The sequence below is a fragment of the Mus pahari genome, chromosome 3 (assembly GCF_900095145.1).
Source record: "Mus pahari chromosome 3, PAHARI_EIJ_v1.1, whole genome shotgun sequence".
Classification (NCBI taxonomy): domain Eukaryota; kingdom Metazoa; phylum Chordata; class Mammalia; order Rodentia; family Muridae; genus Mus; species Mus pahari.
Genome location: NC_034592.1, coordinates 138,445,890 through 138,471,956, shown reverse-complemented (window position 1 = coordinate 138,471,956; position 26,067 = coordinate 138,445,890). Strand labels below are relative to the sequence as shown.

Below are 26,067 nucleotides of genomic sequence, written 5' to 3'. Positions count from 1 at the left end.
TCCAGAAGAGGGCGTCAGATCTTGTTACGGATGGTTATGAGCCACCATGTGGTTGCTGGGATTTGAACTCCGGACCTTCGGAAGAGCAGTTGGGTGCTCTTACCCACTGAGCCATCTCAGCAGCCCAGCATTTAAGTTTTGATTGCAAAGGAATAGTTAATAATGATTCACAAGCAAACAGTAACTACATTGTGCTGCTACACACTGGCTGTGGTACATCCTAATTCCAGCACTCTGGATCAATCTGGTCTGCATGGTGAGTTCCAGGCCAGCCAGGGCTAAATAGTGAGAACTTGTCTTAAGAGGGAAAAAGAAAGGCTGAAGGAGCCAAGCCACTTAAATAGCCAGAATTCCAGCCTGTGCTGCCGCTGAGCTTCTCATGCCTTGTTGCACTCTGAGGTGGGCTTCTGTCCCCTGCTCCCTCCACATGGTAGGTTGCAAATGGAGGCACTGCATCTGTAATTCCCTTTAGCCATGTGATCTGTGTGAGAACAGTGGCTATAAACTTGCTCAGGTGGCTATTTTAGTAGATAGACCACTTTGCTTCTTTGGAACTCAACTTCGTTGATCTTCATACACTAGTGTTTTCCTGAAACTATAACTCAGCCATAGCTATGTGCTGTGCTAACAAGTTTTTGGGCAGTCTTTTTTTTTTTTTTTCATTTTCCTTTTGGTTTTTTGAGACAGGGTTTCTCTGTGTAGCCCTGGCTATCCTAGAACTCACTTTGTAGACCATGCTAGCCTTGAACTCAGAAATCTACCTGCTTGTACCTCCTAAGTTTTGGGATTAAAGGTGTGTGCCAACACTGCCCCGCATTTTTGTATCTTATGTAGTTTCCTTGTTGAAATTTTATTAGTTTTCCAGACAACTTTTAACGGCTAATACTTAAAATCATCCTCCACATATCCCAACCACGTAAGTTATTAAGCCGGTCAGAAGGGAAAATATGCATCATGAACAAAGGCTCTGGTCCACTGTGCTCATCAAGCAGCATGCACACTGGATAGGCAATGTTTTTTGACAATGTTCTTTCCCTGGTGAAGCTCGCGAAGATGTTCTGGTATTTCTTCACATCCTCCGTGTTTAACAGGCAACAGATGTGTGTGTTGTAACAGGGTAGGATGAAAGCAGAAGTTCACTCTCCTTGAATGTAGCTGCTTTCTGAGATGAATTTTACCATACACGTGTTTGATGAAATCCCATTATGTTTGGGGTCCTGCAAGTCCTTCATTGCTGTTTCAATGATGAGATTTTGATAGATACAGACTTCTGTTGCATCTGTATATAAGGCTAGTTTTTATATGTAGGCCATGGAGAGAAGGTCACATAGCACAGTAGGGGACTATCTTAAGTGGTGACCTATCTCTGAGACTGGACTGAACTATAAACTGGGAGCTAGTGACAAAATGGGACAGAGAAGTTCCTTTTGGTTCCATTAGTTCTTGTGACCCATGGCTTTGTTCTGTAGAAGAGGATTCAGATTATTCAGTGGTAAGTGTCTATGGTTCTATGACCCCAGCTATACCATTTCTTTTGGAAATTGGTATGAGTTTGGCCCTGAAGAGAAACTTAAAGTGTGTTTGACTTGGTTACTTTGGTGTCTTCCCCTCCCTCCTGAGTGCAGTAGAATAGAAACCCTACATTGCTACTCAGAAGAGAGGATCAATCATTGTTTTCTAGCCTGTGCCCATCCTGCCATTTAAGTCCTAAGTGTCCCACAAGCATAAGGATCAGAAGGGGTGCGTCACCAATACCCAAAGGCACATTTACTTACTGTGAGCACTAAAGGAGAACAGTTAGTATATACTAGGCATCATGCCAAATAAGAGGCCCTTGTTGATCACTCTTAGTATAACCTGAACCCCCAGAGTTGCCATCACCGCTCCCATTTTATTGATAGAGAAGTCTACAGTGTTGGGACTTCAGGTATGAGCTATCAACCTACACAACTACAAACAATCTTCATGGATGTTCTCATACTTCATAGGTAGCAAGTGCCTCCTGCTTCTCAACTGAAGGGTGTCAGGTGAGGCTGAATTCACTAATAGTAGTCATATGATTGATCCCCAGTCTGTTAGGGAAGAGCCTTCCCAATGTTCCATGATTTCAGTTCTCCAACTAAAGTAAACATGGAGTAACAAGCACTGCCCACTGATGTGTGGTAGTGATCAGACCCAGGACTTGGTGGGCAGATGAAGTCTGATGTGTTCAGAGTCTCTGGGTGGAGAGCAACTCCATGTCCAGTTCTCTCTGGGCTAGGTTTTCTATTATGAAGGTTTAAGGACGGATGAAATGTGTTTGGCTTTGGGAAGATCTATGGAGATGCTGGAATTGAATGAGTGGTTTTCAGATTTTTCTGACCATCTTCAAAAGTTAGGAACCTGCTGTATTTCCCACTTATGCTCTTGTGTGCACACTTTAAGCTTTGCAGTATTGCCAGGTTCTTTGTGACTCATAGGCTTAGAAGTATATGGGTCTAAATTTCATTGTTTATTACTTTTATTAGATGTGAGTCATGTATGAATAAAAAATGCCACTTGGAATAAAAGAACTTGGACTTGGTCATGCTGTAACTGGACCTTTAATAACAGCTCTTAAGAGATTGAGGCAAGGGGGATCTAGAGTAATAGGCCAACCTGCTTGATAGATTGTCTCAGAAGAATTATTTGGGTCAGTTTGTGACCTGTGATGAATGTCTTTGGAGCTGCTGATTGGAGAATTCTAAGGTTAGAAGGAGATGCAGGGTTAAGAAGAGCAGCTGCCTTCTCCATGGCCTATGCAGACATGAGATGGGAGGAGAAGCGCTGCTGCGATCGGTATGGGAGAAGGGCTATTCTGTGGGTGGCCGGACTTCACTTGGTAGCCTCTGGAGGATTTCCTGATTGGCCTCCAAGACTTGTTCCAGCATCTGTGAGCTGCTTCATTTTGCCAAGGTAGGCAACAACAGGTGTGAGCATGGCTGAGTTGTCTGAAGGAATGATGCTGCTATACAGAGACTGACCTATTTGTGGGCCCTGCTACTTCTGTACCATGACTTTGGATAGATAAAGGGAGGTAGAGAGTGCAGGGTTACCTGATTAAGCTCTTGAGTATGAAGATGGTCATATAACTCATGAGCCTGAAGGAGCAATAAGTGAATTTTAGGCCATCTGGCAACTGAACCCAGAAAGGAAAAAAAAAAATCTGCCTTTGGACTTATGAAGAGCAGTTAGAACCTGCTAATGCTGAGAAAAGAACATAAAAAATGAAGGGCACATAATTTTTCTATTACTGAAGAGAGTCCCTATCAACAGTGGTTGCTGGAAACCTTACAGGGAAAACCAGGGGAGAGCATCATTTAATCTTGCCTTAATCTTGAATGTACCAAGGCCACTTGCTCACATGACCCTTACGTCTGGCATGGTACAATGATGCCAACTTTCCTGAAATTTTTATTGTATATAGGTCTGCAGTGTGTATATAGGTCTGTGGTGTATAGCTAGGATGTGTTCACAGAGTTTGTGACCTACAGTCAAGCATTTGGGAGGTAGAGGTAGGAAGATGAGGACCAACTTTGGCTTTCTGGAAAGTTGGAGGGCATTGCATGCTCTGAGACCCTGCTACAAAGAGTTTCTCAATTGGCAAGGTGAGGGAGAAACATAGAAAGAATACAGTTGTCCATTGTAGATTGAATGCGGTACCTCCAAAGAAGTTGAGTGCTGCTGTGGGTGAGCTTGTATGAGGCTTGCAAAGACGGCGATGGCTAACGTGCTGTTAATTCCAGCACAGGTCTTAGGTACCTAAGAGTCCTGCACATATTTGTTACATGAATCTTCAGAAAGAATCATATCCCTCTGGAAGCCAAGGAATCTGAGACAATTATTGTGCACAAATTTTATAGGCAGGACACCATCTGGTACAAGAGCATCTTGTGCTGGGAAGCAGGAGTAGTATTGGTGTCTGCTCACTGTTAGGAAGTCCACCCTTTTGCCTTCTTCAGATAAATAGTGAATTTTTTTTTTTTTTTTCAGAAGAGAAGAAAGTTTGTAATTCTGAAAATTCTAGGCCAGGCATGAAGGCGCACGCCTTTAATCCCAGTCCTTGGGAGGCAGAGGCAGGTGACTCTTCGCGAGTTTTAGACCAGTCTGTTCTATATAGCAAGTTGCAGGCCAGCCAGTGCCATGTGAATGTCTCGAAAAACAAAGTAATAAGAACTTAGGAGTCTAGATATTTGTGTTCTTGCCTGATGGCCACATCTAAATCCTGCCTTTGCTCTGCTTGGGGTCACAGAATGTGACTTAGATAATCACTCAATCCCATTCCATGTATGGTGTTGCAGACTATGAAAGTGAGATGGGATTTTTCATTTGGTTTAAGACACATTTTCATTATGTAAACTCTTGGTTGACTCAAACCTTCAATCCTGCCTCAGCTGGCACTGGAGACCTGCACTACCATGCCGAGCTGTGAGTCTCTGCTTTACGAGAGGATATATATATAAAAGTATTCTGACATGATATGGGACTTAGAAAGCTGAGGTTGGCTGTGAGAGGAGAGGCAAAAAAAAAAAAAAAAAAACAATTAAAATGGGAATGAGCCTCCCATCCCCATGTGATCGTGAACAAGACAGAAGAGGTTAGAACTCAACCTAGATATTCTCATCTGAAACTGTACTAGTCCCAGACAGAAAGAGAAGATAAGAGAATATGCCAGAAAGCTCACCTTTCCCATGATGGGTTTAGCATTAGTCCAGGTCACCCTGAAGTCATTTCTTGAGTCATTTTGAAGGTCCTGTAATTGAACAGGGATTCTTCTGTACACAAAGATCTAATATGTATAAGCCAGACCTCTCAAATGAGAAAGTTTATTTTCTCTTACTGAATCACCTTGCCGTGATATTCAGGGAAGTTGAAAGCCTCACGGCGGTAACAGCACTACATAAGCAGTGCATATGGGTAAAGTCTGTAGCTGTTGGCAGTACATGGTGGGCACAGGCTGTATTCCCAGCACTTTGAAGCTCAAGGCAGGAGGACAGCCTAGGCCGTCTGAAGAGATGTCTCAAAATGGGTGGCATGCAGCTGCTGAGCAATAATGAAAAGTTTCAGAAGTGCACCAGGAGTTTCAGTCATGGGTTTCCAAGCAGGGATAAGCTTAGAAGTAGATTTCAAGGAAGACTTGAAAAAGTAAGCTACAGATTGCAGATAATTTAAAGGAAACTTAGCTCAAAAAGTAGAAGACTAGCTGTAGATAGGTATGATGGTTTTCAGCTGCAATCCCAGCACTTGAGATGAAGACGATCAGGACAGCAAGGTCTCTATGAGTCACGTCAGGGTGGGGACTAGGAAGGTCACTTAGAGATGGACCCCGTACAAAGCATGCACAAGGCCCTGAGTTTGATGCTTAGGATCACAGGTTTATCTTGTTTCTGTATCCTTGAGTCACCACGGTCTTGTGGCTCAAGCTGGGGTGAGCTCTTCCAGCTTTTACTCCCCAAATGCTGGGATTATAGACTTGATTCCTAGTGGCCAGTGAAACTGCAAATAAAAAAAGAGGGGACTCTGAGAAGAACAAAACAAATAGGAACCTTTTTGAACAGGAACCAGTAACATTTAGACTAGAAGTCAGGCCAACTTCATAATATCACTGAGAGTTGAACCCTATATGCTACTTTGCACACAGTGGGCCCACAGTTGTATGGTTGGAAATAAGATTAGACCCTCTGAGGCAAAGTCCTACAACAGCAAGGAATCTGGTCATCCTTCCATAGAGTTCTGGCCTTTGTCAGTACCCACCTCTCCCTAGGGGAGGACACCAGAGATTAGTTTTTGCTAATTGTAAAATGAATAAATTGAATCAATATTTTTATCCTTAATATTCATCTGGATGTCAGGTATTAATCTTTTTAGTTGCTGGTTGATTTTCTATAAAAATGTCCATTCTATTGGTGGACTCTAGGAGTGTTTTGGGCTACAGTGAACACAGCTGCTGTGTGCATTCTGTAACGTTTGGTGGATATAAGGTTTTCATTTAGATTACAATTTGCCAGGGGGATTACACTTGGCTCTGTGTATATTTGGCTTCTTGACAACTTGGCCATTCTGTTTACCAAGGTGGCACATTCAATGTTTTACTAATTCTTAGGATTCTTATATCCTTTGCCAAAGTTTGGCCTTGGTAGTCTTATATTTAGTTTTATTTTGCCTTTCTCTGGTCACTTATGCCGTGGGTCATTTCATTAGCTTATTTCTTACTCATGTTTATGGGGTGTCTTTGAATCTTTTGTCTGTTTATTTAATTAAATTGGTTCCCATTGATATGGAATTATAGGAGTCTTGCATTGAAATTTTATGGTTTGATTTTTGTTTTCATTTATTTTTATTGTTGAGGGTTGAACCCAGGGCTGCGTGTAACTAGGCAAATACTCACTGTCAGTTGTCAGCACAATTGTTAAAGGATGCAAGATAGGAAAGGTTTATTGGTATGCATTCATTCAAATGAAAAGGGCCTGATGTTATTCATTCCAATAGTTCATCAAATAGCTATGAACACCAGCTTCCCACACTGAGTACTAGTGCTGTGCATTTAGAGAATAATTAGTGCTCGTTCTAAGGAACCCACATTTAAATGGAAGAGGAGGGGGAGACATTTGTAATTTCCACATTGACTCAGTTACTATTTACTGAGTGTCTGTTATAAGTAGGTACCAGGGATGCAGACAAACTAGACAGGGTTCCTGTTCTTAACATAGCTTGCTCTCCATGGGAGAAGACATGGTACAAACACCCTGAGCTGGAGAATGGACTTGATACTGTGGGTGTGAATGGGAAAGAACAGCCCAGTGGGACACACTTGGGTGGCAGGGTGACTATTTACACATGGGTTAGATTTTATAGACCATTGTAAGAGCTATGGATTGGAGTGGCTTTTTAAATTTTTAAAATTTTATTTAGTGTTGGTGACATTGAGGAGCTGTGGAGTCCATGTGACAATCACATAATTTGTGGGTGTCTCCTTCCACTGTCTGGGCCCCAGGGATCAAGCTCTGATGTGATGTCAAGTAACTTTTTGCCCACTAAGCCAACTTACCTGCCACAGAACTTTACCCACTAAGTCAGCTTACAGCCACAGAACTTTACCCACTAAGCCAGCTTATCTACCACAGAACTTTGGGATATTTGGGGGCGGGGGTGGTTGGTGTGTGTGTGTGTGTGTGTGTGTGTGTTTGTATTAGAGAGAACTTTTGTGTACCTGTGCATGTCTGTGCATGAGTTTGTGCGTGGTTACAGTGCCTGTGGGTACCAGAAAGGGGCACTGGATTCCTTGAAGCTGGAGTTGCCTAACGTGGGTGCTGGAAGCTGAGCTCTTAGCCCTGCCACCTCTCCAGCTCTCAAACTTGGGGTGTTATATTGAATGTACTGGGAAGCTATCCCAGGATTCTAAACAGAGAAATGACATGATCTGCTCTTCATTTAGCTAATAAACACAGAAATGGCTACATAATTACAAAAGACTGATTAAGGGAAACCACTGCAGTTATCCAAAAACAGTGAGATCCTGCTGGACAAGAATTCCAGTGCTATGATAAGAGAATCACTAGGGACGATATTGGTTCTGCCCATCCCAACTGAAGGAGCTAAGGAAGGTGGCAGACTAAGAAAGGTCTTACAGTTTGAGCTAGAGAATTCAGGCTAACCACAACATGCCACTACTCAATGCTGCAGAAATTCTCCCTCGGGGAGATCAAAGTAGCTTGCTAGAGAGTTTGGTATTAAATGTAAGGGTCATTGGGCAGTTATATGGAATTTTAAATGAGAGACTGGACACTGGCTAGGTAAGGCAGTACTGAGAGAGGAAAACCATAAGGGCCAGAAATGTTACACCTTGATTGTTCTCCAGCTGAGTAGTTGATACTTAAATGTGTGGGCTAGCTGAGTAGGCAGCTAACAAGACCCTGCAAATGTATAATGTTGAAAACAATGCAGAAGTGTACAGATTGTAATAGCCCAGGCGTGGTGCTGCATAGACCTAACTCTAGCACTTAGTAGGGAGAGAGGTCAGAGGATCCAGAATCTAAGGTCAAGTGTCATCCTCACCTGCAAAGTGATGATATAAAATATAAAAAGGGGCTAGTATAGAACATGAGAAATTCTTGATTTTATCTCATTTCTCCAACACCCCTAAAAGCAATATTGACATATTTTTCTGTTCCTCTGAGTATTACATGTGCGTGTGTGTATTCAGATCTGTTGCATGTATACTTACCTAAATAACACGTTTAAAACTGGGTTACACTTTTGCTCGCTTATAATCTAGTGCTTTCAGGCAGGCAGTGTGGAGGACACATGTTTCTACCTATAGAGCAGGTGCTCATTGCCCCTTTGTGTGTTTGCTAGGGAGCCCAGCCCCACCTAGCTGATGGACCTTGGACCTTTGAGTTGTACTGAGTTTTTTGGGTCTCTCTGTTGTTCAAGCATAGTGAAAAGAGTAGCAAACACTGCCCCAAAGAACATGAGGGGATGACAGACATGGAATTCGGTTATGATGGGACAAAAGCTGTGGTCTGTTGAACCTCTAAGAGAACCAGCCATCTGGAAGGTTGAAAGTCTGCATGCCTCTCGTAGACTCACCTTAGAACACTGCGTCTGCCAATCACAGTTCTCTTGGTGTCGTTGACTGCCTCCAGACCGTGAGCTCTCATGCGCAGATGGAATTGGATCCTGGGAAAGCAGGAGGCTTTCTGGGTGGGGGTGAGAATACACACATCGGGCTTAGTTTGGCTACAGACTCTTAGATGAAGCATAGTGAGGGTTTCCTTATTCGTTTGTGCAGGGGGCTCAAGTACTGACTCTAAAAATACTGTGGGTACTGATCTAGGTGGGAGACTAGAGCCAGGGATAAAGCTTAGTCCCAGATGGTTGACTGGCATGCACAAGGCTCAAGGTTCATTTCCCATTCCATAAAGCCAACAAACAACAGGAAATGTAGGGACCAAAGCAAGTCAGTGTAGGCTGGGAGGAGAAGGGATTGGCTGAGGGCTAGGGATCCTGAGGCTGGGAGGCATCCCAGGAAGTACTGCTGGGAAGCTGGGTTGCCGAGGTAAGTCCAGCAAGGAATCTCTGTGTGCACTTGATGTAGGTGGGCCATGTCACCTGCACATCATTGTGGGCTGTAGGAGGAGCTACATTGTAGTCACTCTGGTGATGGAGGAAGCAGGTGAATTGGAGAGGTTTGTTGCTGCTTGAATTTGGAGACAGGAGGCCCCTCCGTCTGAGAGTTTGGGCTAGAGATGGCCTTTTGAATTTCATGTAACATGCCTATCTGCATGCTTGGGATAGAGCAATGCACAGATACGTTCTTCTTCACGCATGAAGTTTTCATCCTAGTGCTAGAGACCGTAACCAACATATGTAGTAAGTTAGATACTGGTGTGAGAGCCACAATCGAGTCTGCGATGTGTCAGTGGTGATAGGGTTTGAATTTCAGACTGGCAGGCAAGACTTAGCCAGTGTAACACACGTGATGATGAATGAACTTTATGAGAGAGGCCTGTGGGTGATTAAAAACAATGGCACCCGATGCTGCAGGTCTTCAGGATAGGGATCCTGTGGGCTTGCAGAATGGTGAAGGCCAGAATGAGTTCTTTGGAGAACTGATGGGAGGTGGTGTTAAAAGGACCTGTGAATTCAGGTTGTACATCAGATCACTGTGCAGCTTATGCGCTTTCTACAAGTGGTGGTCCACAGTGTGAGGTTCATCAGGGAGGTTCTGTTGTTTTATGTTTGATTAATGCATATATGTCTGTTTACTAAAGGCATGAGCTGGAGGCATCAGATCTCCTGGAGCTACAGTTGCAGACTGTTGTAAGCCATCAGCGTAGGTGCTGGGAATTGTACTCTCTTAACTGCCTAGCCATCTCTCAAGCCCATTTGTTTGCTTTTGAATTAGGATCTCATGTAACCCAGGTTGGCTTCATACTCACTTTGTACTCAGGCTAGCCCTGAACTCTTGTTCATTACAGGTGTGAGCCACAGTGCATTTTCTGTTTTTTTGAGGCAAGATCTCACTTTGTAGCCATGGGTGGCCTGCAAGTCTGTATGTTACCTAGGGTGGCCTTGCGTTTACACCAGTCATGCTTCTGCTTCCTGTGTACTGTGCCACAGGCTGTGCCACCATGCCTGGCATGGATATATTTGCCAGGATTAATTTGGTTGCTATATTAATAGCCTGGTGGGGTGGAGGTGGGAAGTGGAAGGAGGGATGGCACAGGTTAAGAGACCAGCTGGAGAGCCTTTTGCTGTTTCTAGGCAACATAAATAGTGGCTTGGACTTGATGACACAGAAATGGTGGGGGATAGGGATCCGGTGGGCTTGAAGAATGGTGAAGGCCAGAATGAGTTCTTTGGAGAACTGATGGGAGGTGGTGTTAAAAGGACCTGTGAATTCAGGTCGTACATCAGATCACTGTGCAGCTTATGCGCTTTCTACAAGTGCACTTGAGCAGCAGAGCAGAGATTCAAAGCATCCATGGATGGGACGGAGCCCGAGGGCAAGGTTTAGGCCCCCAGGTCTGGAGGGCATCGTTATTCGCAGTTGGGGAGCAGTGAGTGATGCAGCGAGATCAGTTATTCTCTGTGGTGGCTGAGGCTAGAGCCTCAGGTCGGGATGGCCACTTTAAGAGTAAGGATTGATTTTTGAGCCAGACTTTGGTGTCACAACTGTGTCCTGTGCTATTGCGCTGAAGCACAATATTGGGTGTGAAGTATGCGGCTTTCCCAGGCTGGGAACTATAGTCAGTGAAAGATGGTGGAGATGCCCTGATGCCTGACCCAGTTCTTTCCCCCACAGATGGCTCATTGTGTGACCTTGGTTCAGCTGTCCGTTTCCTGTGAGCATCTCATTGACAAGGACATTGGCTCCAAGTCTGACCCACTCTGTGTCCTTTTACAGGATGTGGGAGGAGCCTGGGCTGAGGTGAGATGGGCCTTAAAGGTTGTTAAGGTCATTGAGGGAGGTATTGTTAGGTTTGAGGTAGAAGGTTTGTCACTGATGCTGAGTGACCTGTCGCCACAGCTTTGCCGGACTGAACGTGTTCGCAACTGCTCAAGCCCTGAGTTCGCCAAGACTCTGCAGATAGAATACCACTTTGAGACCGTTCAGAGGCTGCGCTTTGGAATCTATGACATAGACAACAAGACGCCGGAGCTGGGGGATGATGACTTCCTGGGGGGAGCTGAATGTTCCCTAGGTCAGGTAAGTAGTGTTGGGAATGTCCCGGACAAGCAGGCCCCCACCCTGCCTGAGATAGGTGCTGACAGCTCTCCTACCTCCATTTCCCCAGATTGTATCCAGCCAGACGGTGACGCTACCCTTGATGTTGAAGCCCGGGAAGCCTGCAGGGCGGGGAACCATCACAGTAAGAACTAAACCCTGGACTGGGAAGTCGTCCCTGTAATAAATAATTCATGAGGTGATACAATGTTCTCTACCTAGGTTTCAGCTCAGGAGCTAAAGGACAACCGAGTAGTAACCATGGAGGTGGAAGCTAGAAACCTAGATAAGAAGGTATGTCTGGAAGGAGACCCAGAGGAGCCAAGAATTACAGAGGGCTGATGCATAGCTGTCTCCTTAGTCTTATAACTCTGGTCTCTGACATCTACAGGACTTCCTAGGGAAATCGGATCCATTCTTGGAGTTCTTCCGGCAAGGCAATGGGAAGTGGCAGCTGGCATACAGAACTGAGGTGACTCCTGGCGGTGTCAGGTGGCTTGGCAGAGGAGAGAGGCTGCAGGGGTTGGGATTAGCAAGTTTGGGAACTGAGAGACAAAGCTTGTTGGCGGGTAGAGCCGGTGGGAGCTCTTCATGGGCCAGACCAGAGGTCTCTACTTTCCACCCCCAGGTAGTCAAGAACACCCTGAACCCTACCTGGAAGCGCTTCTCAGTCTCTCTGCAGCATTTCTGCGGTGGGGACCTCAGCACACCCATTCAGGTGAGGAGTTTCCCGTCGAGGATTGAGGGAAGGGATCCTGGGAAGAGGCTCCGTGCCTCTCATGCATCTCCTTTATATACACATACACATGCCCTCTCTTAGGTGCGCTGCTCCGACTATGACAGTGACGGCTCGCATGATCTCATTGGCACCTTCCATACTACCTTGGCCCAACTGCAAGCAGTCCCGGTTAGTGGTGACTGTTGATAGTGCTTTGGTGGCCTGCAAGGCTGCCGCCTAGAGGGAAGTCTGGAGAGTGTGGCTTAGGTCCTCGGCTAGTGCTGTGGCCGGTGTCTTACTTTAACTTTTCTCCCCACTAAGGCTGAGTTTGAATGTATCCACCCTGAAAAGCAGCAGAAGAAAAAAAGCTACAGGAACTCTGGAACTGTCCGTGTCAAGACTTGCCGGGTAAGACGGTGACCCATGTGACCCAGGCTCTGAGCTCTGGGCTCAGGCTCCATGATGCCAGCCCCCTGTTAGCCCTGTCCTAACCTGGCTTCATCTGCAGGTGGAGACAGAGTATTCCTTCCTGGACTATGTGATGGGAGGCTGCCAGATCAACTTTACTGTGAGTAAGTGGGAGTGCCTGGCTGGGGCAAGTGAACAGGCCTTAGACTGAACAGCCTTCACCTCCATTCTTGCTCTCTTCCCAGGTGGGTGTGGACTTCACTGGCTCCAACGGCGACCCATCCTCGCCTGACTCCCTGCATTATCTGAGCCCTACAGGAGTCAACGAGTATCTGACAGCCCTGTGGAGTGTGGGCAGCGTGGTTCAAGATTATGACTCGTGAGTCCCTGGTTCAGGACACCCCCACTCCCTGTATACACTGCAGCTTCTTGCCCCGGGAGATCCTCCCGAAGCCTCTTTTACAATTCATTGTCCCCCACAGAGACAAGCTGTTTCCAGCATTTGGGTTTGGAGCCCAGGTGCCCCCTGATTGGCAGGTAAGTGCTCTTCTTCCCTCCCTCTATTCTCTTTTTGGTATCAGGGTCCTAAGTCCAGAGTCTGTGGTAAATGTATTCATTACTTGGCACCCAGCTTCAAGGAGAGATCCAGGGATCCATTCTTGAGAACAGTTATACCACAAGCTCAGGACTAAATAGCTCCTATTGGAATCCTGGCCTATCAGAATGCCCATGTTTTGATTTTGTATTTTTGGGGCTTGAACACAGGGCCCTAAACATGCTAAGCATGCACTTTGCTAAGCTACACATGGACCCCGAGCGCGCCCTTTTTCTTGACCTGTAAAGGGCTAAGGGCGTTCCTACACAGATGTCTCAGTAGTTGAATTAGCAGTTGCTTCTTTTCTAAATAACCAAAGTTGAGTTCCCAGCACCCACATAGGAAGGTTAGCTCCCTATAACTCCTGCTCTAACGAGAACCCAGTGAATTCCTCTGATCTTTTTGGGTGTGCATACACACAGACATCAACATAAATAAAAAATAAACCTCTGCCGGCCATGGTGATGCACACCTTTAATCCCAGCACTCAGAAGGCAGAGCCAGGCCAATATCTATGAGTTTGATGCTAACCTGGTCTATGTATTGAGTTCTAGGTCAGCCAGAGCTACATAATGAGACCCTGTCTCAGAACAGCAAAGCAAACAGACAGACGAACAGACAAACCCAAACTCTTTGGTGAATGCACTGGTGCATGTCTGTACCCCAGCACTTGGGAAGCGGTACCCGTGATTTTTCTCTGAGTTCAAGACCAGCCTGGACTCCAGAGACCATGGTTCAGGGGTTGTGGGGGCAGAAGGTGTGTGTGTGGGGGGAGGGTTCAAGAGGCTAAAAGGGGGAGGAAATGTAGGAAGGATCTCATTTTTTCTGTTTTTGGTTTGTTTGTTTGGCGAAGCTGCCCTTGGTATGCAGTCATCCTAATGTCTCTCTGTGCTGGGATTAAAGATATGCACTTCTCTGCCCAGCTGATAACTCAGGCTAGGTTTAAACTTGTAGTCTTCCGGTCCTGGTCCCTGTGTGCTAATATAAGAGGGTTGCACCCCAACTTGGTTTACTGTTTTTCATCTTGCCCTCAGGTCTCACATGAGTTTGCCTTGAACTTCAATCCCAGTAATCCGTATTGTGCAGGTAAATCCTTCACTCTCCAGTGTGGAACATTTCCACACCTGATTACTGAAATGTCTTGGGGCAAATTCCATACCTCTGTGTATTTTGGTTTCAAAATAAAGCTAAAATCTCCTGAGCCTAGAGGCAGAGCTACTTGGCTTGGTTGAGGCAAAGAAATCAAAAGTTCAAGGCCTGATGGGACAGATTGGTCTCAGAATAACAACATGGAAAAGGGCTGGGCGGGTGACCATGTGCTAAGGGTGGAATCGAGAGCTGTACATATGTGAGTAAGCGCTGCCTGCCTGAGCCGCACTCCCTGCCTCAGCCGAGTCCCCAGCACAGTGCACAATGTCCTCTGTGAGCTTCCCAGGCCTTTTTTGTAAAGACCCAAGATTTGTGGCTTCCTAGCAATTCCACATGACGCCAAGTTAAAGTGAAAACTGAACTCACCTGACCTTGCTCTGTTTTATTCTTTTTAATTAGTGTGTGTGTCTCAGTGTGTGTGTGAGTACAGAGGCCAGAGGCATCAGACCCCTGGAACTGAGTTACAGATGGTCATGAGCCGCTGGCATGAGTGCCGGGAACCGAACTCAGGTCCTCTGCAAGAGCAGCTCAGCTCTTAACCATGGTTTCCATCTCCTTTCAGGTTTAGAGTAGATCTCACTCTTGACCAGACTGTTTTAGGACTCACTGTTTAACTAACCAACGCTGGCTCTGAAAACACCCAAGTATCCATCCCTTCCTGCCTAAGGCAGGCTTGGTGGCAATTGCCTTAACTATAGAGCCATCGCTGGCTCGGATCTTTTTTCCTGAAGTGTTTGTTATTATAGAGACTAGTTTCGCCTCCATCAGTGTTGTACCCAGTATCATTCACATTGCTCCTTACCTTAAACACTTTAAGTGTGCTTCCTAAAATCCGGGACATTCGTTCTCTTGTTAACTAGTTCTGCTGCTGGGGATTGAGCTCATAAGAGGTACTTTGCTTTACCACAGAGCTCTATGCTAGCCCCATATTACTTTCATTAATTTGTGGTTAGCATAATGATGTTATAATGAATTCCTTTCTTTTAAATATGTTTTGAGTCAGTCTTGAAGCTCACACTAGCAAACCGCCATGCCTCCTGTCTCTGTCTCCCGCTGTTGAGGTTATAGTTGTGTTCTGTTTGCATGCATGTTAGGCATGTGCTGTTTGCATGCATGTATATTACTCTACTTTGTGCTTATTTCACCTCTAGCCTCTCCTCTTCCGCCTTGTTGCTGGTTCCCTTGCCCAGTATTACCCCAGTCTGCTTCATATCACATGTTCCATGAACTTACCTGTGGGCCCCTCTCTTTAAGACCTTTTCTGTCCCAAATGGTCCGCTTTCTTTTATAACCTCCACATACATTACATATAAATAATATATACCAAATTCTGTGTCCTTACCTTAGTCTGCCAAACCTTTTTCCCTTTTTGAGACGGTTCCTTTTTTTTTTTTTTTCTTTCAAGATAGGGTTTCTCTGAGTAGCACTGGCTGTCCTGGAACTCACTTTGTAGACCAGGCTGGCCTCGAACTCAGAAATCCGCCTGCCTCTGCCTCCCAAGTGCAGGGATTGAAGGCGTGCGCCACCACCACCCAGCTAGACAGTCTTTCTATGTACCCTGGCTAGGATGGCCTAGAACTTTGTGGGTTAGCTTTAAACTTGTGAGGCAGGTCTGGCATGGGGGTTCACTCCTTTAATCCCAGTATTTGGGAGGCCAAGGCAGGTGGATCTTGGGGGTCAGTTCTCTCCCTCCATCTTTACAAGGTCTGTTTTTGGAGCTCAGGTCTCTGCGCTTGTGCAGCAAGCACGGCTGAGCCGTCTCACTGGCCAGTTTGCTGACTGTATGCCAGCTGGGCTCTCGGGACACTCACAGCAATCCTCTTGAGCTTCCACGGGACTGCGATAACTAGGCTCAACTACTCCACAGCTCAGAAGCTAACTCTTATTCTGGGTTTAATTCAAGACGTTATTTATAGTGTAGGACCCCCTCTCGGGGACCCCCTCAGGTCATGGGAGTCAGAGTCATGTCCCAAAGAAACATGAGAGACCTTCTTGTTGCAAAAGCACGAGGCAGTTTAATGGCAGAGCTCCAGGCTGATACTTATCTCACGCAGGAGACAGAGGAGTCAACCACGAGGCTCAAAAGCTAGGGGTTTTTATGGTGTACGGGTGGGGGGGGGTTGGGGAGAATTGGCGCGGTTACACGTGATTGGCTCATTTGAACGTCAGCAAGGCAGTTACAAGTCAGCAGAATAGTACGTGCGGGCTAGGGTATTTCAGGGGCTGGGGCTTATCAGGAAGGACAATACATCCGAGTGATGTACAACTTTAGGCACTTTAAACTATGTCTTAACAAGGGGGGTTGGCGGGTGGGGGAGGCGCTGTCCTGCCAGATGGCTGTTGAGTCGGCCAGAATAGCCAAGGCCAGTTGACTTTAGTTTCAAGGCGACCTGGGCTTGCTTTTTTTAAGGCAGTTTTTAACCTTAAGTTTTTACATTAAAAGGACCCTTTTATGTCTTACATTATTTGAACCTTGAATTTACACAATTTTCTTTTAGAGTTATATGAATCCCAGGCCTTAAATTTCATTTCCCTTCAATAGCAAGTCCTATCTCATCCACCGCTTAGTTTTATTTGTTGGATAAAGTTGTATCCTGAGGAACAAGTGTGAGACATTTCTAGGTTTCTAAAATTTTTGAGCTAAGATGGGCTGATTTTAGGTCTGACTTAATCCCATGAGGTCTAAGATCTAAGTATTTTCTGCTTTTCTCTGTAGGCATCCAGGGTATTGTAGACGCCTACCGTCAAGCGCTGCCCCAAGTTCGTCTGTATGGCCCCACCAACTTTGCACCCATCATCAACCATGTGGCCAGGTTTGCAGCCCAAGCTGCACAGCAGAGGTCTGCCTCGGTAAGAGCTGTGGACGGCAGTGGTACCGAGCTGGCAGGACTGTGTAGAGGGCACCTTGCATTGAGAGTGTGCACCTGGTTGGTTGGGAGGGGGTTGGGAAAGACAGTCTGCCTAAGTATGTGAATGGACTTGCCCCTAGCAATACTTCGTTAAGTATATGAATGGACTTGCCCCTAGCAATACTTCGTGCTGTTGCTTTTGACTGACGGCGCTGTGACAGATGTGGAGGCCACGTGTAAGGCTGTGGTGGAAGCCTCAAAGCTACCCATGTCCGTGATCATCGTTGGTGTGGGCGGTGCCGACTTCGAGGTCATGGAACGGCTGGATGCGGATGGTGGCCCTCTCCGTACGCGTTCTGGAGAAGCAGCGGCCCGAGACATAGTGCAGTTCGTGCCTTATCGACGATTTCAGAATGTGAGTGGGCAAGAGGTGGCAGGGTGGTGTGGGTTTGAGGGCCAGTAAACAAAGCCTTTTCAATCAGTGTCTGGGAAAGGTGTAACCAGGGAAACTTACAGGCCCTCACTGATCTCGCCTCTCTTCTCCCGGCAGGCTCCCCGGGAGACGCTTGCACACACCGTACTCGCTGAAGTGCCCACTCAGATGGTTTCCTACTTCAGAGCCCAAGGGTGGGCCCCATTAAAGGCACCTCCAACCCCAGCCAAGGGCCCTGCACAGGCCCCACAGGCATAGGCACCCGTGGAAGAGTAGGCTCCAGTCAGTCCTCAGCCTGCAGCCTGCTCCATCCTCTGGGCAGGGACCAACCATGCACATTCTTTCCATTTCATAGTTGATACTTTTATATACACTGCTGCTGCTGCTGCTCTTTGACATGCCTGCCTGCCTTCCTGGGTGGCACCTTTTCATTCAGGAAAGAAAGACTAGTAAAGATATCACCACTTTCTCTCAAAATAGACAGCTAGAGAGAGCCACACTTGCATTGACCTTGGGCTTGTTGGGTAAAAGATCCCTTTGGTCTAATAACTCCATTAAAGCAAATTGTGTCTGTTTGCTTCGGTCACATACTTTGAAAAGACAAAGTTTGAATATTAAGTAAACTTGTGGTTGTCCTTTCCTCCAGGGCGAGCTGAGCTGGGACCGTGAACAAGATGCAAGGTGCTACCTTATAAGAGGTAGAGATGGGAGAAAATGATGTTTTAGAATAGAGTAAGGGTTGTTAGACTTCCAGCTCTGTCCCTCTGTTTCTTGCAGACATTGGGTAGCCCAGGCTGGCCTGCAGTTCACCATCCTGCAGCAACCTTAGAGCTGCTAGAATTACAGGCATATGCTACGGTGCCTGGATTTTAGTCCTAATTTTTTATTTGCTTTTTTAATATACGATCTCATATAGCCCAGGCTGGCCCTACATTGTGTTGCCAAGGATAACTTGACTTCCTGCTCCTTCCTACTCCAGCTTCCCAAATGCTAGGATTATAAGCATGCCTCAACAGTTGCCCTTTACCAACTCGACAGTACACATCCTAACCACTCTGCCCAGGCTGCCTTTAGGCTCTTTGGACTCAAGGTCCTGGAGTAGCTGGAACTACAGTTCACTCAGTGCCTGCTTTAGCAAAACTGGTTTTGTTTGCAGAGTGGGGGGAGGGGAGCTCCTAAATGCAGTTAAAATTCCACACAACCTGCTCATCAGTAGTGGTCGGTGCACAGTGTGGGGTGCACAGTGTGGATCCCAGCTCCCAGGAGGCAGAGAGGGATTTTAAAATTTGTTTTCTAATTTAATGAAACATTGTTTCAAATATCAGTATTGTGTAAAAATAGAAATGGGAACAAAGTTTAGTGGCTCATGGTTGTAATCCCAACACTCAGAAGTCTGAGGCAGGAGGCTTGCTGTGAGTCTGATGTGAACTTGAGGTACACTATGAGTTTCAGGTCAGACAGAACAACTTTAAAAGCTAACACATATGCTGTTTCTATGTGGTTTGCATTTATTTTGGGTGCCTTATCCACCAGAACTTACTGCCTCCTCTTCTTTTTCATGTCTATTCTTTTTTAAGAATATACCAGTTTTGTAATTCCCTTCCTTACAGAGATTCGTTTTACTGATTGTACACATTTTTGAAGAATTGGTTTTTCGGGGTGGAAATGAGAGATTGCAGGTGATATTTGCAGTGTTAGCAGTTATTCCAGGTTGCCTTCTGTAGAGGGGTGGTCTGATGCATCCCATCTGTGAACCTGTGGGTCACCCTCCTTCCCCAGATCTCATTTCTAGCTTCCATTTATTTCTCTACATTATTTCATACACATTTCCTTGTTCCTCAGTAACCTGTTCACAAGCTGTATGTGTTAGAGCTTTTATTTTGTTCTTGACATGTTGAAAGTATGTTTCCCTCAGCTGTTACTGTTTGTTTTTATACTCCATATGTAAAATTATTTTTATATATGCTAACCTTTTAAAAAAATATCTATATATCAATAAAAATAATATATACACCTTCTCAGTGGCTGCTTTTGTTGTGTTTGGTGCTTGGGATTGTGTCTAGGGCCTAGAGCATGCCTGAGTCAGTAGCTTATCTTTGAATGTATTTAAGGGCATCTTCTACCACACCTGTAGTTTGAGGATAGCCAGAGCTACAGAAGCATAGAGAGGACATTGCAAGTTGTTCACTGGGTATAATGTTTACTGCATAAGCCTAACAACCTGACTTCTACTCGCAGGAGCCATGTAAAGGCAGGAGGAGAGAATTAACTCCACAGAGTTGTCCTCTGGTCGCCACTCTAGCAATGCTGTTCACATACATGTATTTAAAGTTCCTGTCCGCAGTCCTGGCACTGCATTGGCTGAGGCAGGAGTACTAACTACCTTTAGCTTACTAACCCAGGCTACACAGTGAATTCCAGGCCAGCCTTAGAGGGAGAGCGAAAAATAATGTAGGAAGTCTTTCTTTTGTTTCCTATGGCTAAAATGCCTTTTGTGTATGTGTACTGAGGACTGAAACCAAGACCGTGGAGGGGTTTTATTGTATTTTCTGGGCATTGGTGGTTTGCTTGCATGCGTGTCTGTGTGAGGGTGTCAGAGCCCTTGGAGCTGGAGTTACAGTGTGAGCTGCCATGTGGGTGCTGTGAATTGTATCCTGGTCCTCTGAAAGAATAACCTGTGCTCTTAACCACTGAGTCATCTCGCCAGCTGCAGAACCATGGACCCTTATACACTAGGCAACCTTCTGCTCTGCCAGCTCCATCACTAGGCTACACTGCCAGCATTAGTCCTTTTTATTATTATTTTTTCATCTCTATTTTTTGGAAGTAGGGTTTTACTATGTAGACCAGGCTGGCCTTGTACTGAGAGAGATCCACCTGCCTCTGCCCCTCAAGTGCTACGATTAACCGTATGTCCTACCGTGTCCAGCCTTTAGTTCTGTTTCATCTGTTTTTGGAGACAGGTTCCATGCAGTACTGACTCCTGGCTTCACTCTCTAATAAATCCTGCCTTTGCTTCCTGAATGCCAGGAGTACAGGCATCTCGGCACCACCATGCCAGACTTTAGTTCTGTTTTTTAAATCTTAGTTTAAGCATATTCCCACATTTATTTTGTATGTGTGCACATGTATGTTCCACTGTACACATGGAGGTCAAAGACGATGGGAGTTAGCTATCTGTTGTATGGGTCCCAGAGATTGAACTCAGGTCATTAAGACTTGGTGGCAAGCCCCTTTAACCCACTTGAGTCATCTTAATGAGCCCTTAATTTTTTTTTTTTTTTGTAACATTTAAATTATTTGGTATAAGTGCCACAGTGTGGAGGTCAGAGGACAACTTTTATGGAGTTGGTTCTCTTCTTCCACCATGTGGGTCCCAGGGATTAAATTCTGATTGTCAGCTTAGTGGCCTTTCCCTGCTGAGACAGGACATCTTACCAGCCCAAACCTCAGGTTTTATTAGATTTGGATGTGTTTTTTTTTGTTTTTTGTTTGTTTGTTTGTTTTTACGTTCCACATGTATGCCTAGTGCCTGAGAGGCAAGAGGGGGCATTGGATTCCCTAGAACTGGAGTCACAGGTGGATGGGAGCCACCATGTGCATGCTGTGAGGTAAACACAGGTCCCCTGGAAGAGCAGCCAGTGAGTGCTCTCAACGCCTGAGCCACCTGTTCACGCTCTATCCCTCCTTTCTGCCTTTGGGAACTCTGTACCTAGCAGGAACTGAGGGCATTTCCAGGAACTGGGGGTAAGAAGAGCAGAAATATGCCTTCGGTTCTCCAGTTGAACCGGAGGAAGGCCCGGTCTGGTACTTTTCACTCGTACTTGAAGCAAGTTTCCTTCTCTGTGTGGAGGAATGAGTTGTGTTGTTTACATTGTGTGCCCACAGCACCTTCTCTTGCATTTGTAGACAATAAACAAGTACTGCTACTATATGACTCTGGACTTTCCCAAGCAAAGGGGATGTGTTGAGGGGCATCTCCTGTCACACTGCTATACCACAGGCAGTAGGGGCTTTCCCCAAGAGGTACGCTTCCCGCACCAACACACTTTTCTTTAGCACAAACCTCGATTCTACTCCAACCATCTGCATTTTTAATGGGGTCCCCCTGTGACCCCCGTGGCATTATTGTCTGCCCACTCTGAGGTCCACACACCATGGGCACGGACGTGATATAAGCACGTGAAGCGGGGATGGCCCCAGTTGCTTAGAATCTGAATCTTCACCTTGGGGAAGGCAGACGGAGGGTCATTCTGGGGAGACAAATGGATCATGCCAGTGACTGCTCTGTCACCACTGTCCTCCCCATCCTGCCTGGACATCTTAGCCCTGTTGCCTGCCCCCAGAGATAAACACACCTGGAGGTGGAAAGTCTGAATTTCAGATTTCTGCACATCAAAGATGAATTTTCCCAAGAACACTTCAGTCTTGTCATCAGCTTGGAGCCCCTGGGGGATGAAGTGTGTGGAAGAACAGTGAGTCACAGAGGCAGGGAAGAGAAAAAGCAACCATTCCACAGCTCCACGTGCTCGGGCTCAGGTTCTCATGGTAGGGTGTGTAGTTTGGAACCTAGGCTTAAAGAAACCAGGAACAGCCAGGATGTCCTAGAACCAGCAACGCTAAGCCAAGACTGTTAACGACAACCTGAGCCACACAGTGAGCCTGTCTTAAGCAAACAAACCAGGCTATTAGAAAGTTGTTAGCAGGGCTGGAAAGACTGCTCTTACAGAGGACCCTGGTTGGGTTCTCAGCCCCCCTCACTGCCTTGGTAGCTCACAACTGTTCTTGGTAGTCCAACACCTGACTTCTAGGGCACTGAACATACCATGTGGTTAAATTGTGTGACTGAGCTTGTAATCGTTCATTGTACTTCATAGGTCTTGCAGATGCGATGAAATAATATGAGTTTGGCAAACCATACCTAATATCTGGATGTGGCTATGCTCATTTATAAACCTAGAGCAGCCTGTGAGGCAGATAGAATTATGTCCAGTTTATATCAAGCACAGTGACAACACAGCACTGCCTATTCCTGGCCAGAGTCCCCCACCTCCCCCTCCTCCTCGGCCCCACTCACATAGACTGCAAAGTCCCGAGGCGCGCTGCTGGCCCCTCTGGTGTGTGCCACAGTGGGTGGAGGATGCTGCAGGGTGATGTCGCTTAACTGCACGTGACCTGGCAGTTGGATCACCACCTGGCCTTTATCACCTTCAAAAGCCCAGCATTTTCCAGGGTACACATATGGCTGCAGGGGTTTGGGCAGACCGTCAGAACGTAAGCCAAACCCAGAAGACCAGTCTTAGGGTCACTGCTCAGCCCAGAGCTCTGCCGGCTGCCCTGGTTTCTGCCTAGCCAGAGGCAAGGCGGGGTCTCTCCATTGTAACTCTGGACTGCCTGGTTGGGATCCTACCATGCTATGCCAGATTCTGCTTCCAGTGGGGTGCCCTCCTGAAGCCAAACTGACCTGAGCTCCACTCCTCCCTGCACCAGGCTGACTCCTGTTCCCAGCTCTTGCCCCTTGGTACTGTCCCCAAGTCCACTGTCTCCAGGCCCACCTCCAATATGACAGAGGGTGGGCGAGCATAGTTCCAGAAGCTCAAGCGGTTCCAGAAGTAGGCAGTGTTCTGGTCCTCGTAGTCGCTGGATGTCTTCTCCAGGTCGATGGAGGCTCCTGGAACAGGCACAAGTCAATTTCAGGGGTTCCTACGGGGACTTCTCAACAGTGTGGTAGAACGGTTGTCTAAGACCGTCACTCCAGCTCTTTCTACATATCTGTGTCTTACCCACAGAGCTCAGTGCATAGTCAGGCTTGCGTACGAAGTCCTCGTTCAGCCTCTGGAACACGAGCTTGGCCACTCTCTAAAAAGGCAGAGGGTGAACCAGGAGGATTGTGAGCTAGTTTATAGGTAGGCCTGCTTCTCAGTAACTTGATGCTCTGAGGTAGGAACTCAAGGGTCTTGAGAAAGATTCCCCACAGTGGGACCCATGATGATGTAGTTCCGAAGCAGTCTTCCAAGTGAACATAGCTAGGCCCGAGCCTCCCAGCCCCTGTGCATGGGGCTCACCTCACTGTGGGCTACGCGAACGCTGGACATCTCCTTGTGGAGTTTATTCAGTTTTGCCTGGAGCTGCTGTAGTTGCTGGCCCCAGGAGTGGTAGTGGCTGTAGTTGGGAGGTGGGTACCATGTGGTTAGCTGGTGGGTACCTGTCCCTGTGCACTCCGCTCAGAAAGCACCCACAGAGGCATTGCCAGTGCTGCTCAGGCCCGCCCCAGCTGCCCTTTCACCTTACAGTCAGCATCTCCGTAGATTCCTGTGGAAGAAGGGGCCAGTAAGCACTCTTCTGTCAGCATCGCCCTACCATTCTTGGTTGGCCCATGGGGATTTTGCTCAGTGGTTCCTACACTGCCCCACCCCAGCAGCCCAGGGATGCCTCCCACATACACACAAGCTCCCCCCCCACACACCTGGAGACATAGGTCTCCCCAACTCACATTCTCCAAAGGAGGGATCAGGTACAAGAGCCCCCACCAGAGTGCTGGAGAAAGAAAAAGGGGAAAGGTGTCCTCTGATGTAAGAGGATGTAAGAGAACAAGGAAGAAAGCAAGGAGTTGGGGCTTCAGGAGCACGTGGGAGACCAAGCAGAAGGTCACCAGAATGGGCTTAAGGCCACCTAGACGGGGGTGGGAGGGTGGGAGCTGGACTTGGTTGCAAACCTGCAGAGCTGGGTCCCCAGGGAATCAATGCTCCTCACCTGCCAGAAAGATGCTCAGGAGAGACACAGCAGTGAACAGGAAGCGGATGGAGCAGATTTCCCTGAAGAACAGGAGTGGAAGCTGCTGCCTAGAGGCCCTAATCCACTCAAACCTCGACCGCGGGGTCCTAGACCTGCCCAGTTTCTGGGACCACCACTCCAGCAGTTCGGGATCCGCTCTAGCCTTGGTGGGGCCCAGCCCTGCTGCCCTTCCCTGAGCCCTGCCACTCCCTCTGACCTGCACACACAGACCAGCCCGTAGGCTGCCAGGGATAACAACACGCTCAGCACCTGAAAGAGGAGGCCTAAGGACGGAGACCGGAGAAGCAGCTCAGAGAGGGCGATCCATGAAGGTGAGGTAGTGCAGGTTCAGAAGGGTCAAGAGAAGCCCGGGTGGGGACTGGGGGTGGAGCGGAGGACATGGGCCCGGGGCTCAGGAGGCAAGGGTAGTTTGGAGAAATGAGCTGAGGCACTAGGGCACGGGCTCGAGGAGAACTGGAAACGGGGGGGGGGGTCCGAGAGCAGAGGTCAAAGGGCATCTGGGCTGGTTTCTCGGACTCAGACTCAGCAGAAATGGGGTTCTGAGTGCCGACGTCAGAGGGGATGGGGCTGGCCTGGTTCGTACTCAGGAAGCTCTTGGACACCCGCGGGGTAGGCATCTCCTCCCTCAGCTCCAGGATCGGGAGATGGTTGAGTTCCTCCAAGACTACAGAAGATCCAGACGGTTCTGCGAGAGGCCAGGGCTCCATTGAGGTTTTGTGCACCGCAGGCCCGCTCTTCCCCTCGGGGCCCGGGCGCAGGCTCCTGTCCCTAGTGCCAAACAGCTGGGCAACCTCTCAAACAGGCCTTTGGTCCTGCCGCACCCCCAGACCCAGAGCTGGAGAGTCTCAATCAGTGGAAACGGTCCTCCAGTCTGAGTCCCCGTACGGCCGGACCAGAGTCGCACTCACGCCGGCCCTGCGGCACCTCCTCAGCCATGCCCAGGCACAGGATTTCCTCCGCCCCCTCCCGGGACTGGCCATGGCTCCGAGCTAGCCCCCGAGGGACACGCATCGAGCACGTCCCCTCGGCCGCCAGGTCGGGGCTTCTGCACCCAGGTCCGCGCCGGGCCCCGCCCCCGAGCCCGCCCCGCCCTCTCGCCCCCGGGTTCGACCCCGCCCGCACCCGAGGCCCCGCCCCTCACGGTTGCCGCGCCACAGGCGGTCTGCCAATTGTGGCTCCAAGGCGCCAGCGTCGGCCGAGAGCTTCCTGCCCATGTGTCTCCTCCGGGCATTCCTGGGCTTAAGGCGGGCTCACCACAGCTCGAGCCCCGGGCCCTTGTGCCCTCGAGCTCCCCGAGCTCCGGCCCAGCGGACCGGCGCCCATTGCTGTCCCCCGAAGTCGCGCTGTGGGAACTATTGCTGTTCTCGCTGTAGAAGTTGGGTGTGTGATTGTGAGAGGATGCGGCCGAGCCTGAGCGGGGACTCCGCCGCATCCTGACCTGGGCTACCCCTCTGGGAAGCCGAAGTCGCCGCAGCCAAAGCCCTCGACCCTCCCTCAGCTGCCTCGCGCCGCAGGGTAGCACCCTGTGTGAGCACCCGGTGGCTCAGCCGACCCTCCCTCTACTGTGCTGTTGTCACCGTCACAGAGGAGCCGCGTCACAGAGCGCCCGTGAAGTCACTGGGAGCCAGCAGCCCATCCCCCTTTCCTGATACTTTTTTTCTTGTTGTTCATGGCTGGGGTGTGTGTGTGTGTGTGTGTGTGTGTGTGTCCGTCCAGGGGTTGATGTCTGCTGCTGTCTTCTCCTGCTCCCCACCTTAGCTTTTGAGATAGACTCTCTGAACCTGGGGCTCACGGTTTTTTATTTATTTATTTATTTATTTATTTATTTATTATATGTAAGTACACTGTAGCTGTCTTCAGACACTCCAGAAG

At 47.9% G+C, this 26,067-nt stretch overlaps 2 protein-coding genes across 6 annotated transcripts in view; one reads left to right on the top strand and one right to left on the bottom strand.

The window, feature by feature from the left end:
* Nucleotides 1-19,365, top strand: part of Cpne1 (copine 1) — a 41,751-nt gene extending 22,386 nt beyond the window's left edge. For all 3 annotated transcript variants that reach the window (XM_029535787.1, XM_029535788.1, XM_021195108.2), the window contains 15 exons: nt 10,826-10,951; nt 11,051-11,230; nt 11,319-11,393; nt 11,471-11,542; nt 11,640-11,720; nt 11,877-11,966; nt 12,069-12,155; nt 12,288-12,374; nt 12,475-12,534; nt 12,620-12,753; nt 12,857-12,911; nt 14,004-14,055; nt 16,835-16,968; nt 17,146-17,382; nt 17,518-19,365. In XM_029535787.1, the coding sequence (XP_029391647.1) occupies nt 10,826-10,951; nt 11,051-11,230; nt 11,319-11,393; nt 11,471-11,542; nt 11,640-11,720; nt 11,877-11,966; nt 12,069-12,155; nt 12,288-12,374; nt 12,475-12,534; nt 12,620-12,753; nt 12,857-12,911; nt 14,004-14,055; nt 16,835-16,968; nt 17,146-17,382; nt 17,518-17,658 (1,611 nt within the window). In that variant the 3' untranslated portion in view covers nt 17,659-19,365. The remainder of the gene's footprint in view (nt 1-10,825; nt 10,952-11,050; nt 11,231-11,318; nt 11,394-11,470; nt 11,543-11,639; nt 11,721-11,876; nt 11,967-12,068; nt 12,156-12,287; nt 12,375-12,474; nt 12,535-12,619; nt 12,754-12,856; nt 12,912-14,003; nt 14,056-16,834; nt 16,969-17,145; nt 17,383-17,517) is intronic.
* Nucleotides 19,366-21,441: 2,076 nt separating this feature from the next.
* Spag4 (sperm associated antigen 4) lies at nt 21,442-25,671 on the bottom strand. Of its 3 annotated transcripts, none has more exons than XM_021194754.2 (12): nt 25,318-25,671; nt 24,779-24,880; nt 24,392-24,458; nt 24,154-24,215; nt 23,894-23,937; nt 23,687-23,712; nt 23,466-23,562; nt 23,184-23,259; nt 22,956-23,071; nt 22,478-22,645; nt 21,759-21,848; nt 21,442-21,653 (listed from the first exon to the last, which is right to left on the bottom strand). In XM_021194754.2, the coding sequence occupies exons 1-12, from the start codon at nt 25,625-25,627 to the stop codon at nt 21,495-21,497; spliced, it is 1,317 nt and encodes a 438-aa protein (XP_021050413.1). In that variant the 5' UTR covers nt 25,628-25,671; the 3' UTR covers nt 21,442-21,494. The 3 variants fall into 3 exon arrangements, with proteins under 3 accessions (XP_021050413.1, XP_029392497.1, XP_029392496.1); XM_029536637.1 differs by having other exon boundaries at nt 25,337-25,470; XM_029536636.1 differs by lacking the exon at nt 25,318-25,671 and adding an exon at nt 25,104-25,240.
* Nucleotides 25,672-26,067: the final 396 nt, after the last annotated feature.

What these genes read in the sequence shown, in the direction of transcription:
- Spag4 (XM_021194754.2), bottom strand. Translation starts at nt 25,627, where the DNA reads ATGCGGCGGAGTCCCCGCTCAGGCTCGGCCGCATCCTCTCACAATCAC. An exon ending in TTCGCGTAGCCCACAGTGAG is followed by an intron (nt 23,260 to 23,465) that starts GTGAGCCCCATG and finishes CTGCCTTTTTAG; the next exon opens with AGAGTGGCCAAGCTCGTGTT. An exon ending in CACCCTCTGTCATATTGGAG is followed by an intron (nt 22,646 to 22,955) that starts GTGGGCCTGGAG and finishes AAACCCCTGCAG; the next exon opens with CCATATGTGTACCCTGGAAA.